The sequence below is a fragment of the Moschus berezovskii genome, chromosome 2, assembly GCF_049115385.1.
Source record: "Moschus berezovskii isolate FMDL1 chromosome 2, NW_MosBer_1.0, whole genome shotgun sequence".
Lineage (NCBI taxonomy): Eukaryota > Metazoa > Chordata > Mammalia > Artiodactyla > Moschidae > Moschus > Moschus berezovskii.
The window spans coordinates 45263736-45281782 of record NC_142461.1 but is presented as its reverse complement, the minus strand read 5'-3'; the positions used below and the strand labels follow the sequence as shown (position 1 = coordinate 45281782).

General features: G+C 35.8%; 1 protein-coding gene across 7 annotated transcripts in view; it reads left to right on the top strand.

Moving 5' to 3' along the window:
• The window catches only part of NBEAL1 (neurobeachin like 1), a 165186-nt gene that overhangs the window by 55567 nt on the left and 91572 nt on the right, over nucleotides 1-18047 (top strand). For 5 of the 7 annotated variants that reach the window (XM_055398716.2, XM_055398714.2, XM_055398713.2 and 2 more), the window contains 7 exons: nucleotides 5003-5089; nucleotides 7385-7468; nucleotides 12212-12310; nucleotides 12403-12983; nucleotides 13884-14016; nucleotides 14906-15025; nucleotides 15981-16284. In XM_055398716.2, coding sequence (XP_055254691.2) covers nucleotides 5003-5089; nucleotides 7385-7468; nucleotides 12212-12310; nucleotides 12403-12983; nucleotides 13884-14016; nucleotides 14906-15025; nucleotides 15981-16284 — 1408 coding nt within the window. The remainder of the gene's footprint in view (nucleotides 1-5002; nucleotides 5090-7384; nucleotides 7469-12211; nucleotides 12311-12402; nucleotides 12984-13883; nucleotides 14017-14905; nucleotides 15026-15980; nucleotides 16285-18047) is intronic. The other 2 variants (XM_055398718.2, XM_088828228.1) reach the window with 1 other exon arrangement.

Genomic DNA, 18047 nt, shown 5'->3' with positions numbered 1-18047 from the left:
CTTACTTAAATATTCCCTATTAGTTAAATATAGTATTAGTTAAATATATAGTTACTTGTTTCCAGTTTTGTTTGCTATCACATGACTCTTTAAAGTTTCATGGAACAAAATTCTATTTCTAGTACAACTATTAGATAAAAAGGCATACATTTTTTAAAGCAGGAAGCACTGTATGGAAACAACTTATAAGTGGAAAATGTATAAAAGTAGAAAAACAAGAATGCTATTAGGGTTCTTGATGTATACCTCCAATTTGCTTATTTTTTAAAGTTTTTACTGATTTACACTTGTAGCAGATTTGCGTATGAGTACATAATAACTAATGTTTCTGATCATTATATATTCCCATAAATATCAACATGCCACCAGAAACCTTTTAGAGAGCTTCTTGAAAACCCTTTGGAAATAAACTACTTCAGAGAGCTTTTACTTTTTATTTGGGGTATTCCTTTCATGAATTCCCTGTTGAAAAATACTAGGGGTTCATTCTGATTTTGTGAGAATATTCCAGAATAAAAATTTTAACATCAGCTCCTTGAATTTTTCCACAGTTAGGAGAGTATCTTTGAAAGCATTATGTCACTATGTTGCTTAACTTACAGTAAAACTATAAAGAATAGCATAAAAGAGTAAAAAATATATTGATAAAATAAGTCAGAATGAATACTTATGAAGTCAACACAAGTACCAAATTACCACTGAAGCATCAAGATTTCTCTCTCCACCTTTTAAAAATCATTCTTGGGGAAGAAATCCTAGGGAGGTGAAAGCAACATAAGAGAAATGTTTGTAAAACCTCTGTGTTGTAAAAATGCAGTGTGGCTTTATGAATTATAATGACAACTTCAGTGATAGACAAGATCTCACATATGTAGAGAAACTGTCAATCACATACTTACAGAAGGATGAATCACTAGGATAAAATAATTTCTACTAAAATTTCTAGTATGCATTTATATAGTATGTGAAACTAAGATATAATTTTTAAAAATCTCTGTCATATCATGGTCAACAGTACCTTTTTTAAAAAATACAAAACTGTTTGACATAGCTGTCATGACAACAAGCTATTATTTACTCTTTCTGCCATGTTAGAAGTCAAAGTTTCTTATAATTTAGATCTTGAAACTTGTTGATGGTCATGATGTTTTAAAATTTAATTATTTGATGGGCTTTCCTGGTGGCTCAGTGATAAAGAACCCTCTTGCAAGTGCAGGAGACACTGGTTTGATCCCTGATCTGAGAAGATACCACATGCCGCAGAGCAGCTAAGCCCATGTGCCACACTGTTGGGCCTGTGAGTTGCAACTGTCGACGTCCTCAGGCCCTAGAGTCTGTGCTTCATAACAAGAGAAGCCACTGCAGTGAAAAACCCACACATTGAAACTATAGAGTAGCCTTTGCTTTCCACAAATAGAGAAAAAGCCCGTGCAATAATGAAGACCCAGCACAGCCAAAATAAAAAATAAATAAATAAAATTTAATTATTTTATGCCATTTGGGCTTCCCTGATATCTCAGTTGGTAAAGAACCTGCCTGCAGTGCAGGAGACCCTGGTTCGATTCTTGGGTCGGGAAGATCCACTGGAGAAAGGATAGGCTCAGTTCATTTCAGTTCAGTCGCTCAGTCGTGTCTGACTTTTTGTGACCCCATGCACCACAGCACGCCAGGCTTCCCTGTCCATCACCAACTCCTGGAGTGTGCTTAAATTTTGGCTACCCATCCCAGTATACTTAGGCTTCCCTTGTAGCTCAGCTCATAAAGAATCTACCTGCAGTGTGGGAGACCTGGGTTCAATCCCTGTGTTGGGAAGATCCCCTAGAGAAGGGAAAGGCTACCCATTCCAGTATTCTGGCCTGGAGAATTCCATGGACTGTATAGTCCATGGGGTCACAAAGAGTTGGACACGACTGACTGACTTTCACTTTCACGCTATTTATCACACATTTTGCTTTTGAGAAGAAACCCATTTTGGAGAGGAAAGCTAGGTTTTTGAGCCTTTTATCCTGGCAGTATTCTTTATTTGTGGAATATTCTAGTCAGAATCCCTGTAGATTCCTCACTAAACATTAGAATCATTAAGTTTCTTTTTTAATTTTGTTAAAAGTAAATGGCTCATAGCTTCATTGAGTTACCCAAGCCCCTTCACCATGATAAGGATATGATCCATGATGTATTGGGATATAGCCAATTGACAGTGTTATGATAGTTTAAGGTGAAGAGCAAAAGGACTCAGCCATACATATACTTGTATCCATTCTCCCCTAAATTCCTCTCCCATTCAGGCTGCCTCATAACATTGAGCAAGGTTCAGTGCGCTCTACAGTAGGTCCTTGTTGGTTATCCATTTAAAATATAGCAGGGTATACATGTCCATCCCCAAAGGACTCATTAAGTTTTAAAAACAAAGGAGAACCTTGGAAATAAACTGTTCCAACTCTCTTAGTATACAAATAAGGAAATATGTCCTAAGAGATTAACTGACCAGCCCAGGGTTAATGCTAATATATGATGGAGGTAGGATTTCTTACACAGGTATTCTGACACAGGTATCATTGTTATATGTGGTTATATGTGATTTTTTAACTATATTATTGGTACTTAAAGTCACTGTTTAGTCAGTAGAAGAATGTTTTCTGTGCATTAGGTATAAGAGAACTACAGGTTTTATTTACTGTATATACAGACATTTGGTGGAAATAGGTGATATGATTTATGAATGTATAAAAATGTTTGACATCTTGTGAAAACTTAAGTTCCTAAATGTGTTATAGGATGCTACAGATGTCTGATTGATTTCTGTTTAAATTGTTTTTTTTAATAAAGAATGAATCATTTATTCTTTTATATAATACAGAGTCAATACAATTGTAATTTAAATATTCATACCCATTTGAAGCATTGTCAACTAAAGTTTAAAGTATCATAAACAATTTATGAATTACATGGAAATCTTTAGGATTTCTGCTGCAGTTTCTATGCTTTCTTTTTGCTCTTCTTGCATGACATTCACCAGCCAGTTTAAATACACATTAATTTCCTTGAATATTTGTGTAAAATTTCTGAGTTTCATCATACTATAACATATTTTAAATATAGTTCCAAAGAATTATATATTTAACTTTTATGATAGGTATGATGAACTTTAAATATTTAAGCATTATTTTGTTTTACTATATTGAATTGTGAAAGAGGAGATATGCTTTGGGTTAATGAAAAATTTTTTAAAGCTGTCCAAAAATAATTAAATTAATGTGAAGTAAATAATGGCAAATTTCTAGCAACAAAGAGAAGGATTCAAAACCATTATGTTGACTTTAGTACTTTGCTAGTTGAAATAATTTTTTAAAAATATACATATGTATATAAAGTTTCATTTGAGGACTTAAGATTCTGGAAAGCTTTTGATGTTGTGGCCTTGCTCATCTAATTTGTTTTCTTTACTTTTTTGTCTTTCTTCTTCACATCTACTCTTTAAAATCAACTACCGTAGAAATTCATCATCATGACAGTCTTAGTAGAAATGAGAATTTAGGAGAGGAACAATGAAAGAATACTTTATGGAAAAGAGTGTTAGGAGTGAATAGACAGAATGGTAAAGTTGAAAGCCTGACTTTGGAAAGCACACCTCTGGACACACGTTGCCGTAGTGACTTTTGACATTGAACAAGTTTCTTTTTATTTTTAAAATATAGATTTTTATTTACCTTGTAGAAAATTACAGTGTGGAGGTTTCAGAGGAAAAAGAAATATAAAAATATATTTTAAATATTTTTTACAATGCATATATATGTGCATATTATTTAAATTACTACAAAATATAATAACAATATTTATGTGTATATTTTTAATGTAGATGTATTTTCCTTTATAGAATTGGAATACTACTGAGTGCTATTTTATTCTGCTTTTAAGTATTTTGTATCATGGGTCTTTCCATAGGCCATCATGTATTTTTTGAAAGATTACTTTTAATGACTGTAAATATTTCAACCCAGCAGTTCTCAAATCATGAGATCCCCAAGATCATTTTAGGGAGTCTTCAAAGTCTGATCTTAACAAAGTTTCTTTTTGAGGCTAATTTTCTTATTGAACTTTAACCAAAACAACATCATAAATGTCTGAATGCAGAAGCAGATAGGAGAGTTCATTTGTTTTCTCTTAAGCCAGACATTTAAAACATGTGCAAAAAACGTAAAAGCAGTGCCATCCTTATCAAGGTATATTTTGGAAAACACAGTTATTTTTCATAAATATGTAATTTATAGATATTCCTAGTCCCTCTTTCTACTATACAAGATAGTATAAATTATGCTCAACTCTTGATAATTTTGGAGAATACTGCTGTAAATTTTTTAAAATTTATTTTTAATTGGAGGATAATTGCTTTTACATTGTTGTGTTGGTTTCTGCCATACATCAACATGAATCAACCCTGATTTTTGAGAATATTGCTATTAAATTTTTAACAAAATATGTGGTCATATAAATTTGGGAAATGCTACACACTGACCTCCCTTTCAAAGTACATATTAGCATATTTGGGACTCTGATAAGTATTGCCAGAAAGACCCCTTTTTTAAAGTTAAATAGTAATTCACAAGCATGCATGGCTACAGAACCATTACTATACATTATTTACTACAGTATCTTTAGTCTGTCTCAGTAGCAGATTCCTTCTTTTCTGAGTCATTCTCTGCTGATTCTTGAAGAATTCAAGAATATTAACTAAGTATTCCTAATAATTATTAGGAATTGCTGTTGTTTCTTATTTTAGTAACTTTGAGTTTCAGAGAGAAATAAATAATAATTAATTATGTAGCATATGTTAGTTGGTCATTGAGAAAGTGGATAGTTGATTGTCATTTTTAAGTGGTATACTTCATGAGTGGCTTCCTGGATTCATTTTCAAGAGACATGGAGATCCATTTAAGCTTCTCTTCTACTTGTAGGTAACAATTTAATTTTCTTTCTCCATTATTCTTATCTCTGTTTTTAACAGCTATTTTTAAATGCTAACAGTAAGGTGGCAGACAAGAACGAGAAAGACCTTGCCAACAAATTACTGACAGAAATGAATGAGGACCAGGTATCTACAAAGCCTGCATCTTGTTTCAGCTGAAGACCAAAATCAGTCAATGGGCCACCTGTTCCTGTACTTTTCTTCTTATGTTTTAAAGTACACAAACCTTATCTATTTCTAATCTTGAGTAATTATTTTTGAAAATTATTTTAAAAATTAAAAATTGCTTTTATCTAAAAGATAAATATATTGAAATCTTGCTGAGGGATATAAACAATCAACAGTATTCCATGTATGTATGTGTGTTTTCTTTTCAGTTTGAGACATAAAGTACAGGAATGGGATCCCAGTTTAAATGCTGTCGACCTGGTGATGACTCCATATTTTGGGAGCTTCATTTTCTAAGCATTGTGGTGTATTGGAATCTAGGGCTTTGTTCGTGAATGTGTTTGATCAATTTTAATATCTTGATTCTTTGCCTCTTGTTGACAAATAATGATTATAATTCAATGGACAACCCAAATCTTGGAGGAAGGGAAGAAGATGCTGAACTCTTTGAGTCTTAGTTTAGCATATTTTTCTTTTCTAAAAATTCAACTCTATATAAGTATCAGGCAGAAATATAAAACTCACCTTGGTTTTCATTATGCATTAGGTAATGTAGTTTGGAAAAATCTACCCGTAAAAATTGCTTTTTGTCTTTCCTAAAATGTCTGACAGAGTCGGACACGACTGAAGTGACTTAGCAGCAAAATGTCTGAGAGAGCTTACATACCTGATGTCTTTTATTAACATTATCTTAATGACCAGATGTACACACAGATCTGTGGTATAAACAGAGCCATGATAATCTATTATTTTCTCTTCTGGATGTGAAATATCAATTATAGACTGCTCTTCTGAATTTCTCTATCAGTTATAATTATCTTTTTAGAGGTTTACAATTAGAATTCCTGATTAAGGCACTGTGTGCCTAGTTCTCTTCTATAGAGTCTAGAAAAAAATCTTAGTTGTATGAAATTCTTTGTGCTAGTAGTTTTCACACTTAGTTTTATGCAGAATGTTTAATGAATATGATGATATTTATTACATCTGCTACATGTTTATTTTATGCAATAATGCTTAATAAACAAACAAACATCCACAAAAGTCAAGATACCAGCTTTAAATAGCTTGCCTGAAAGTGGTAGAGGTTAGCTTACAATGACAAAGATCTAATCATTGCCCTTTTACTCACATCATTTTTATTGGAAGGAAAAGAGGGGAATTCTATTTGTGGGATAATGAGTTTCCAGTCATAGTAATATGTTACCCAAAAGTAGATTTCGTGGACTGGTAATTTTTGCAACTTTCTAGTCCTCAAACTATGCTTTCATGGTCGACTAAGTCCAATGATTAACATTCATATCCAGTTTTTTTTATATTGTTGATATTCTGTTTTGGTTTTGTTTTCATTTTGCTCTGAATGCACTACCCTGAAATTTAACACATCTCTTCTTATAGAGGCTTCCCTGATAGCTTAGTTGGTAAAGAATCCATCTGCAATGCAGGAGACCGTGGTTTGATTCCTGGGTCGGGAAGATCCCCTAGAGAAGGGAAAGGCTACCCACTCCAGTATTCTGGCCTGGAGAATTTCATGGACTGTATAGTCCATGGGGTTGCAAAGAGTCGGACGTGATTGAGTGACTTCCACTTTCTTCTTTTTTGATGAAGCTTAAACAGACAACATGGAGATGGTATTTATTTTTTCTTACAACTTTTAGCATTAAAGATTGCCATCTAAAAACATGACAGTGCTTACAGATACACACTTCATTTTCTGTTCTGCCTCAAATTCTGCATTTTATGTACAAATAGATGTATGTTGTTTGCAAATGTGATTGATAGGTTGGTATAGGCACATATCAATTCATTAATAACATAGGGTTTGGAAAATATAGAGACAAGACTGTTTTATACACCTTATTATACATGCTAATGAAATTTTAACCTAGGAAGTTTCAAATGTATTTTTGAAGGAAAATTAAAACATCATGATAGCCTTCCCTCCCTTCCTTTTGAGATTGTCCATTACTTTTAAAAAGCATGTATGAAGCTTGGTGGTTTTTTTTTCCCCTCCCAAAGCATTTTAATGTAATGAGTAAATGTAGCCTTATTCTCTTTGACACATGGCTTATTTTCTGTCAAGTATGTAACTTGTCTTACAGGTTTTGCTGTTTCAGAAATCCATTTCATTGGAAGAGGAATGTATTGCATGTTAAATAATTATTTTTTTTCAGGTTTTCAGAGAAAAGGTTTCCTAACTGAATACAAATCTTGAATACATTTGTTAATTTCTTTCTTTCTTTCCTTTTCTGGTAGGTGTTTCAGGGACAGTTGGACTGTTTGGCTGTATCAGCTATTCAGGCTTTGACAGCAGTAATGAACAAATCTCCAGCTGCTAAGGTAAAACATAAGTCCTCAAGCTCTAAAAGGTTATCTTACATATACCAGTTTTCACTATGTAATTCCCAAAGTAATATATGAAGTATATAATACATATAGTTTCACATATAAAATGAAATAGTTCACAAAATTTCTCATTTTTGCATAAGAATCACTTTGCTGATAATTTAAAAGACAGATACCTATGGGCAGTGCTTTTCTTCACCGAGAACTGACTGTGAGCTCTGCAGCTTTACAGCTTCAGTCAGTGATTGGGAAGAGAGCAGTGGGGTTAAAATGTTGAAAGCATCATTTTAATTGATTATTTGATTAATGCATTTACAGACTTAAAATTTATATTCTAATTTATCTTCGTTAATAAAGTAATCACTATTTGGTCAGTTTATGACTGCCTACAATTTGAACATTTTTCATATGTGAATCAGTTCAGTTCAGTTCAGTTGCTCAGTCGTGTCCGACTCTTTGCAACCCCATGAATCATAGCACGCCAGGCCTCCCTGTCCATCACCAACTCCTGGAGTTCACTCAAACTCATGTCCATCGAGTCGGTGATGCCATCCAGCCATCTCATTCTCTGTCGTCCACTTCTCCTCCTGCCCCCAATCCCTTCCAGCATCAGAGTCTTTTCCAGTGAGTCAACTAGATGCATGAGGTGGCCAAACTATTGGACTTTCAGCTTTAGCATCAGTCCTTCCAATGAACACCCAGGACTGATCTCCTTTAGAATGGACTGGTAGGATCTCCATGCAGTCCAAGGGACTCTCAAGGGTCTTCTCCAACACTGCTGTTCAAAAGCATCAAGTCTTGAGCGATCAGCTTTCTTCACAGTCCAACTCTCACATCCATATATGACCACGGGAAAAACCATAACCTTGACTACACAGACCTTGGTTGGCAAAGTAATGTCTCTGCTTTTTAATATGCTGTTTAGGTTGGTCATAACTTTCCTTCCAAGGAGTAAGCATCTTTTGATTTCATGGCTGCAATCACCATCTGCAGTGATTTTGAAGCCCCAAAAAATAAAGTCTTGACACTGTTTCCATTGTTTCCCCATCTATTTGCCATGAAGTGATGGGACCAGTTGCCATGATCTTAGTTTTCTGGATGTTGAGCTTCAAGCCAGCCTTTTCACTCTCCTCTTTCACTTTCATCAAGAGGCTTTTTAGTTCTTCTTCACTTTCTGCCATAAGGGTGGTGTCATCTGCATATCTAAGGTTATTGATATTTCTCCCGGCAATCTTGATTCCACCTTGTGCTTCTTCCAGCCCAGCGTTCCTCATGATGTAGTCTGCATATAAGTTAAATAAGCAGGGTGACAATATACAACCTTGACGTACTCCTTTTCCTATTTGGAACCAGTCTGTTGTTCCATGTCCAGTTCTAACTGTTGCTTCCTGACCTGCATACAGGTTTCTCAAGAGGCAGGTCAGGTGGTCTGGTATTCCCGTCTCTTTCAGAATGTTCCACAATTTATTGTGATCCACACAGTCAAAGACTTTGGCATAGTCAATAATATGCCAGAAATAGATGTTTTTCTGGAACTCTCATGCTTTTTCCATGATCCAGGGGATGTTGGCAATTTGATCTCTGGTTCCTCTGCCTTTTCTAAAACCATCTTGAACATCTGGAATTTCACGGTTCATGTTTTGCTGAAGCCTGGCTTGGAGAATTTTGAGCATGACTTTACTAGCGTGTGAGATAAGTGCAGTTGTGCAGTAGTTTTAGCATTCTTTGGCATTGCCTTTCTTTGGGATTGGGATGAAGACTGACCTTTTCCAGTCCTGTGGCCACTGCTGAGTTTTCCAAATTTGCTGGCATATTGAATGCAGCACTTTCACAGCATCATCTTTCACCTCCACTAGCTTTGTTTGTAGTGATGCTTTCTAAGGCCCACTTGACTTCACATTCCAAGATGTCTGCCTCTAGGTGAGTGATCATTCCATCGTGATTATCTTGGAATGAAGATCTTTTTTGTATGGTTCTTCTGTGTATTCTTGCCACTTCTTCTTAATATCTTCTGCTTCTGTTAGGTCCATACCATTTCTGTCCTTTATCGAGCCCATCTTTGCATGAAATGTTCCCTTGGTATCTCTCATTTTCTTGAAGAGCTCTCTTGTCTTTCCTATTCTGTTGTTTTCCTCTATTTCTTTGCATTGATTGCTGAGGAAGGCTTTCTTATCTCTCCTTGCTGTTCTTTAGAATTCTATATTCAGATGCTTATATCTTTCCTTTTCTCCTTTGCGTTTCACTTCTCTTCTTTTCACAGCTATTTGTAAGGCCTCCTCAGACAGCCATTTTGCTTTTTTGCATTTCTTTTCCATGAGGATGATCTTGGTCCCTGTCTCCTGTATATTGTCACGAACCTCCGTCTATAGTTCATCAGGCACTCTATCTATCAGATCTAGTCCCTTAAATCTATTTCTCACTTCCACTGTATAATCATAAGGGATTTGATTCAGGTCATATCTGAATGGTCTAGTGGTTTTCTGTACTTTCTAAAATTTAAGTTAATTTGGCAATAAGGAGTTCATGATCTGAGCTACAGTCAGCTCCTGGTCTTGTTTTTGCTAACTTTATAGAGCTTCTCCATCTTTGGCTGCAAAGAATATAATCAATCTGATTTCAGTGTTGACCATCTGGTGATGTCCATGTGTAGAGTCTTTTCTTGTGTTGTTGAAAGAGGGTGTTTGCTATGACCAGTGCTTTCTCCTGGAAGAACTCTATTAGCCTTTGCCCTGCTTCATTCCGTGCTCCAAGGCCAAATTTGCCTGTTACTCCAGGTGTTTCTTGATTTCCTACTTTTGCATTCCAGTCCCCTATAATGAAAAGGACATCATTTTTGGGTGTTAGTTCTAAAAGGTCTTGTAGGTCTTCATAGAACTGTTCAACTTCGGCTTCTTCAGTGTTACTGGTTGGGGCGTAGGCTTGGATTACTGTAGTATTGAATGGTTTGCCTTGGAAAAGAACAGAGATCATTCTGTCGTTCTTGAGTTTACATCCAAGTACTGCATTTCGGGCTCTTGTTGACATGGCTACTGCATTTCTTCTAAGGGATTCCTGCCCACAGTAGTAGATATAATGGTCATCTGAGTTAAATTCACCCATTCCAGACCATTTTAGTTCACTGATTCCTAGAATGTCGACATTAACTCTTGCCATCTCCTGTTTGACCACTTCCAATTTGCCTTGATTCATGGACCTAACATTCCAGGTTCCTATGTAATATTGCTCTTTACAGCATCGGACCTTGCTTCTATCACCAGTCACATCCACAACTGGGTATTGTTTTTGCTTTGTGAATATGTGAATAGACCTATCAGTATGTGAATAGACCCATCAATTTGGGACTTGTTTTTCCAGATGGCCTTGGAAATTCTCCTTCTTTGTTTGTAGTCACTGATCCTCAGGATTTTCTTTCCTTTTTCATTCGCTACCACTGACTGCCCTGCAGTCCACTATGTTGATTTTGTGCTAGTAGTTTTCCCACTGAGTACTTTTAAGGACTAGTGACATCAATGTAAAATGGTAAGCAGAGTGCCAGGCACATGGTAAGTGCTTAATAAGTATAAATGTCTATTATTATTTTTACCATTTTACTTTCTTATCTACCGCCTCTTATATATTTCATTCTTCTTAGAATCAGAAATGAATGATCCCTTGTTCCCTAAGCCATGCTTTGAGTCATATTTCTTAAATTCCATTGATTTTTGTTAGAAGACTAACTTTGTCCTATAAGTGTTACTATAAATAACTCATGGTTAAGTTACTACTGAATAGGTTTTGGCAACTATTACAGGCTGCCATGGGAATCTAATCTCCATTTATAATAGTTACTTAAGGGAAGAATTACTTTTAAGTTCTAAGTAATTGGTTTATGAGTATAATGGATTGCATATGCTGTATTATAAAATTTAAATCTGAAATGATGTAGAAGTCTTTTTTAAATATAATTTTTAAAACTATGTTATGCATTGCATGGTTTAAAATTGAAAGATTATTGTTTAAAATGCCTTTGGAAAAGGAATTTTCTTCCTGTCTAAGGCCCACAGTGAACGAATTCTCCTTTCTAGAGACAACTAACCAGTCATGCTTGTTTTGTTGAAAATCTTTTAATTTTATGAGAAGTGTATATATTTTTGCCTAACTTACTGAACCAATTTATTATTGATAGGGTTTTTGGTTGTCTTTACATTTTACTTTATGACTTTGGGTGCCCACTAGTTCAGAAATGCTTGTGACTTAGAGCTTATTAAATTGGACTTCGTGCTCCAGATATTTCAGACCATTTAGATACAAAGAACAGAGAAAACCATACCCAGTGTTTTTCTGGCCACTAATCAGAATTGCCAGGAATCTTTAATTTAGTTCTTTGAGGCTGCTGACTCCTGTTATCCCTAAAATCTCCTCATTTTTTTCTCCAATTTTATTTTGACTTCAAGTAGTACTGTACTAATAACAAAGCAAGTGAGGAAAGTAAAGGAATCTGTAAGTAACAGAACAGTTTTATAACACAATTTTTTCAATTCCAATTGTTTTACATATTTTATAGCATTGTATTCCAGAAGGTATATGGAATCTTGATATTTAAGATGAAGACATCTGACTTAAGAAAATAGAAATATTGAACTCATGATCTTTTTAATATTGTTAATTAACTTAAATGAATATTATTCAACATCTTTAATATTTTAACAAATTCAGTCTTAGAAAATCTGCTTGATGTGTTAATTTCTTCTCCCTTAGGAAGTATTTAAAGAACGAATTGGTTATACACATATGTTTGAAGTATTAAAATCACTGGGTCAGCCACCACTGGAACTACTTAAAGAACTTATGAATATGGTGAGGTTTTTTTTTAGCTTTATTAAAAGAAGTTCCATTTTATTTGTATCAAAGATGGTGTCTAATTTTTTGTTTCTTATGTTGCTTTACAGGCTGTAGAAGGTGACCACACTTCAGTGGGTATTTTGGGCATTAGTAATGTCCAGCCTCTCTTGATTCTTATCCAGTGGCTTCCAGAGCTAGAATCCCATGACCTGCAAATCTTCATCTCAGATTGGCTGAAAAAAATTTGTTGTATTAACAGGCAGAGTCGAACTACTTGTGTCAATGCAAACATGGGAATTAGAATCATTGAAGCCCTTAATTCCCATTCTTCCCTCCATCGAACTTGTGCTGAGAACTTGATCGCACTCCATGGTTCCTTGGGGAGTCAGTCAGTGAGCTCAGAAGAAATCCATCAACTACTAAGATTGCTAAGAGTGGATGAATCTGAATCTCTTCACCCTTATACCACTCCTGTAACTCGAGCAATCCTGACAATGGCTCGAAAACAAAGTCTAGAGAGCGCTCTTCAGTATTTTAATTTGTCACATAGTATGGCAGGAATTTCTGTGCCTTCCATACAGAAATGGCCAGGGTCTGCCTTTTCTTTCAATGCTTGGTTTTGCTTAGATCAGGATCAGCTGACTCTTGGCAACGCTAACAAAGGAGGAAAAAGAAAACAATTATACAGGTACTGGTAAAAGTTATGGAATATAAATGGATCCTGTCCTAACAATATTCTGCTGTGATTCTTCAACAGGAAAATGCTTTTCAAAGCTTCTACTTTTTATATGTACAACAGTTTATCTGAAGCCTCTCCTCCGGGTGTACACAGTTTAATTTTAAGCTTTCCTAGTAATAGTTGTACATTCAAAACATTTTGCTAGTTCTGAAGCTAATTTGGACACAAAGTTTCTTCTTAAAATTATTGTAAAAGTGGAGGAAAAAGTAATAGTAAACTTGAAAGTGATTGGTGATTTCTCTGTTCAATTGAGAATGCTATTATACCTTTATATGAAGGACCTGAAAACATATGTACTGCCAAACTTGTTATTTCAGTAACTAATAATTTTTTACTATGCCTTGTGATTTTTTTTGGCAAGTTATACTTTTCTAAGAATTTGTCCATTTCTTCCAAGTTGTCCATTTTATTGACATGTAATTGCTCATAGTAGTCTCTTACGATCTTTTGTATTTCTGTGTTGTCTGTTGTGATTTCTCCATTTTCATTTCTAATTTTATTGATTTGATTCTTCTCCCTTGCCTTGTGATTTTTTTTAAAGACCCTTAGTCATGCTTTCTGAATCTTATTTGGAAGAATTTTGAAGATTTAAAAATGTATAGTTTTGTTAGCAGTTGCTAATGGCATTCTGTGTCTAAGGCTACTTTTTATAATTAACTAAACCTGTGCCTAAGAAAGATTTAAAAATCATCTCTGAGGCAAGGTGGAATTGATGAGGTATGACAAAGAATGTAAGCCACAATGTGTTTGATAAAGATATTCATGATGAGTTTACGGTTTTGTGTACCCCAGAGATGATAAAACCGGACAGCTGATTTCAAAAGTTCTGATAATACGTATTTTTGTTAGCTTTTTTACAGGAAGTGGTATGGGTTTTGAAGCTTTTATTACCCATTCAGGTGTGTTGGTTGTAGCAGTGTGCACGAAGAGAGAATATGCAACAGTTACGCTTCCTGACCACAGTTTCTGTGATTCCCTCTGGGTAAGACTTCAGGGCATCACATTTAACTTTGGTTCTTTCCTTTAAAAAACACGTTTGGTGCATGTACATCCGGTGTTGTCATCTAGTTTTTGAGAGTTCATGTTAAATTTTACTTATAAAGGAGTTACGGAGAAGGCAGTGGCACCCCACTCCAGTACTCTTGCCTGGAAAATCCCATGGACGGAGGAGCCTGGTGGGCTGCAGTCCATGGGGTCTCAAAGAGTCGGACACGACTGAGCAACTTCACTTTCACTTTTCACTTTCATGCATGGGAGAAGGAAATGGCAGCCCACTCCAGTGTTCTTGCCTGGAGAATCCCAGGGGCCGGGGAGCCTGGTGGGCTGTCGTCTATGGGGTCGCACAGAGTTGAACACGACTGAAGCAGCTTAGCAGCAGCAGCATAAAGGAGTTAATACCATTTGTCATAATAATTGTAATTTCAGCAGTAATAATTTTTCTGCTAAAAAATTACATTGAAATGTTATGATTTCTTTCAAGTTTTCTAGAATCAAGTTTGATTTTGAATTTCAATTTTAAATGAGAACAGAGGTTGTTAATAATGCATTTTCATTGCTTTTCTTAAAAAATAAAATGCTTCTCATTAGAAAAAATTATTCTAAAGAATACACACAGACTTGGAAAATGCAGAAAAGGCGCTATGTTATAGTTGTGTATAGATTTTTTAGAATATTGAGAAGTGCTTTTATAGTACTGCAAGCAAAATTGTTATTTACTGTAACAACATCATTTTAATCAAAATTTAGTTATGCTTAAACTTACTCTTCTACTGTTCACACAAACTAGTTATGTAGTAATATTCTGAAAACATATGTCATCCCAAGGACTTAATGCAATTTTTACTTTTTAAGTGTATGTTTTACTTTACCAGCACAACATAACCATTGTTCACATGCCTGGAAAAAGGCCCTTTGGTCAGAGCCTTGTCTATATCTATGACAATGGACAGCAGAAGGTCTCTGCCCCTCTGAGATTTCCTGCCATGAATGAAGTAAGCACATCTAACCTACTCTTTATGCAACCAGTTGATTGTGAACTCTTGAACATTTTTCCAACTTAATAATGTAAGGTTCTATTCTAAATATGTGTCTCTAAGTTTTAGTATTTTCTATATACTAAGATACAATAAGTAATAATTCTGTTTGCCTGTCATCAGTAGATGAAGTCAGACTAATGTTTAATAAAGAAAAACAATTCAAGGAAGAAACACATGTAATTAATGCTTAGAAGAATAAAAGGCTCATGACAGGAAAACCAAATAAATTGTCTAGACCAGGCTGAAGGATCGTTTAATAAAGCTCTCCAAGTATATGAAATATTCAGATGGTTATGATGGACTCTTTGCCTTCAATGAATTTAAAATAGTGAAGAAACTTTAGATTTTTATATTGTAGTTAGGTAGAATTTATTTACTGAGGAGATTCTTATAGAACATTATAAAAGTTCTCTGAGAATTTTTGGATATTTTTGAAAGGGCTTTTTCTGAAGATAGTGGAATGGATTAGATTATTTCCCAAGTCCTTTAGGATTCCAGTCATTTCTTGTTGTTTATGTCAGTGATCACTTCAGGATAACCTGTAATTAGCAGTATTACACTGATGTGTAATTCTTTTTTTTATAAATTTTGAGGGAGAAAGGTGGTTTTCTCTATTTTAGAATACAGTAAAAAATCTTTTAAATATACATTCATTAACATTCAAAATTTACAAAAGGATGTAAGTGAGTTTTAAAAGTAATGCATCCAAATTCCACAGGCCAGATGTAACATCTGTAATGTTGTCTTATGTGTACACACACACACACACACACATATCATGATCCAGTAAAAATAAACCTTTGTTTTTTAGTGTGGTGCTAAATTTTATGTAGTTTCATTTTAAATATGAGGATGAAGTTTTACTTAAAATGTGTAATTTATTAAGTTTGTTTGCTTCTTAATATTTTAGCCTTTTATTTCTTGCTGCATTGGTTCAGCTGGGCAAAGAACCACCACTCCCCCACCATCCCAAATCCCAGATCCACCTTTTTCTTCTCCTATTACTCCTCATCGGACATCATTTGGTGGAATTTTGTCTTCAGCCTCCTGGGGAGGGACAACTGAAAAATCAAAATTGATTACCAAATTGATATCAGCTGGAACCCAAGACAGTGAATGGGGATGCCCCACATCTTTGGAGGGTCAGCTGGGGTCTGTTATCATCTTCTATGAAGCACTGCAGCCTCCTCAGGTGAAGGCATTATATTTAGCAGGTGAGCATGTACCATCATACTGCCTAATTAAATTGAAATAGTTTTTTTCTGTTGCCTAAATTTATTCTGGAGACTATATTTGATCCGAAGAGTGTACAGTTGGCCCTTGAACAACTCTAGGATTAGGGGTGCCAACCTTTCATGCAGTTAGAAATTCAGGTATAACTTAGAATTGGTCCTCTGTATATGTGGTTCCTTTGTATGTGTGATTTTGTATTCAGTTCAGTTCAGTTCAGTCGCTCAGTCGTGTTTGACTCTTTGCGACCCCATGAATCACAGCACGCCAGGCCTCCCTGTCCATCACCAACTCCCGGAGTTCACGCAAACTCATGTCCGTCGAGTCGGGGATGCCATCCAGCCATCTCATTCTCTGTCGTCCCCATCTCCTCCCACCCCCAATCCCTCCTAGCATCAGAATCTTTTCCATTGAGTCCTCATCGCATGAGGTGGCCAAAGTATTGGAGTTTCAGCTTCAGTATCAGATACTCAATTGTAGTACTGTGGTATTTACTATTGAAAACAATTGCGTTCAAACCCATATTATTTAAGGGTCAATTGTACTTGTTTTGATTGAAGGTGAAAGGGAAAGAGAAGCCTATTGCACACCATACATTCACTCCCTTTGGCATAATTGTGATTTTGACAATATAACGTAAGGTTAAGGTATGCAGTGTGCTGATTTGATACACATATACATTGCAAAATGATTACCATCATAAAGTTAGTTGACATCTTTATCTCCTTCCATAATTACCATTTTTTAATGTGTGTTAATAACATTTAGGATTTACTCTCTTAACAACTTTCAAGTATATTGTACATCATAATTAATTATAGTACACTAGTGGTAAAGAACCCGCCTGCCAATGTAGGAGATCTAAGATATGCAGGTTCGATACCTGGGTTGGGAAAATCCCTTGGAGGAGGGCATGGCAACCCACTCAAGTATTCTTGCCTTGAAAATCCCTTGGACAGAGGAGCCTGGCAGTCTACAGTTCATAGTCACAAAGAGTCGGACATGACTGAAGCGACTTAGCATGCCCGTACCTTTTTTGGTAGGCAGATGACACCACCCTTATGGCAGAAAGTGAAGAGGAACTCAAAAGCCTCTTGATGAAAGTGAAAGAGGAGAGTGAAAAGGTTGGCTTGAAGCTCAACATTCAGAAAACAAAGATCATGGCATCTGGTCCCATCACTTCATGGGAAACAGTGTCAGACTTTATTTTTTTGGGCTCCAAAATCACTGCAGATGCTGATTGTAGCCAGGAAATTAAAAGACGCTTACTCCTTGGAAGGAAAGTTATGACCAACCTAGATAGCATATTAAAAAGCAGAGACATTACTTTGCCAACCAAGGTCCGTCTAGTCAAGGCTATGGTTGTTCCCGTGGTCATGTATGGATGTGAGAGTTGGACTGTGAAGAAAGCTGATCGCCGAAGAATTGATGCTTTTGAACTGTGGTGCTGGAGAAAACTCTTGAGAGTCCCTTGGACTGCAAGGAGATCCAGCCAGTCCATCCTAATGGAGATCAGTCCTGGGTGTTCATTGGAAGGACTGATGCTAAAGCTGAAACTCCAGTACTTTGGCCACCTCATGCGACGAGTTGACTCACTGGAAAAGACTCTGATGCTGGGAGGGATTGGGGGTGGGAGGAGAAGGGGACGACAGAGAATGAGATGGCTGGATGGCATCACCGACTCGATGGACATGAGTTTGAGTGAACTCCGGGAGTTGGTGATGGACAGGGAGGTCTGGCGTGCTGT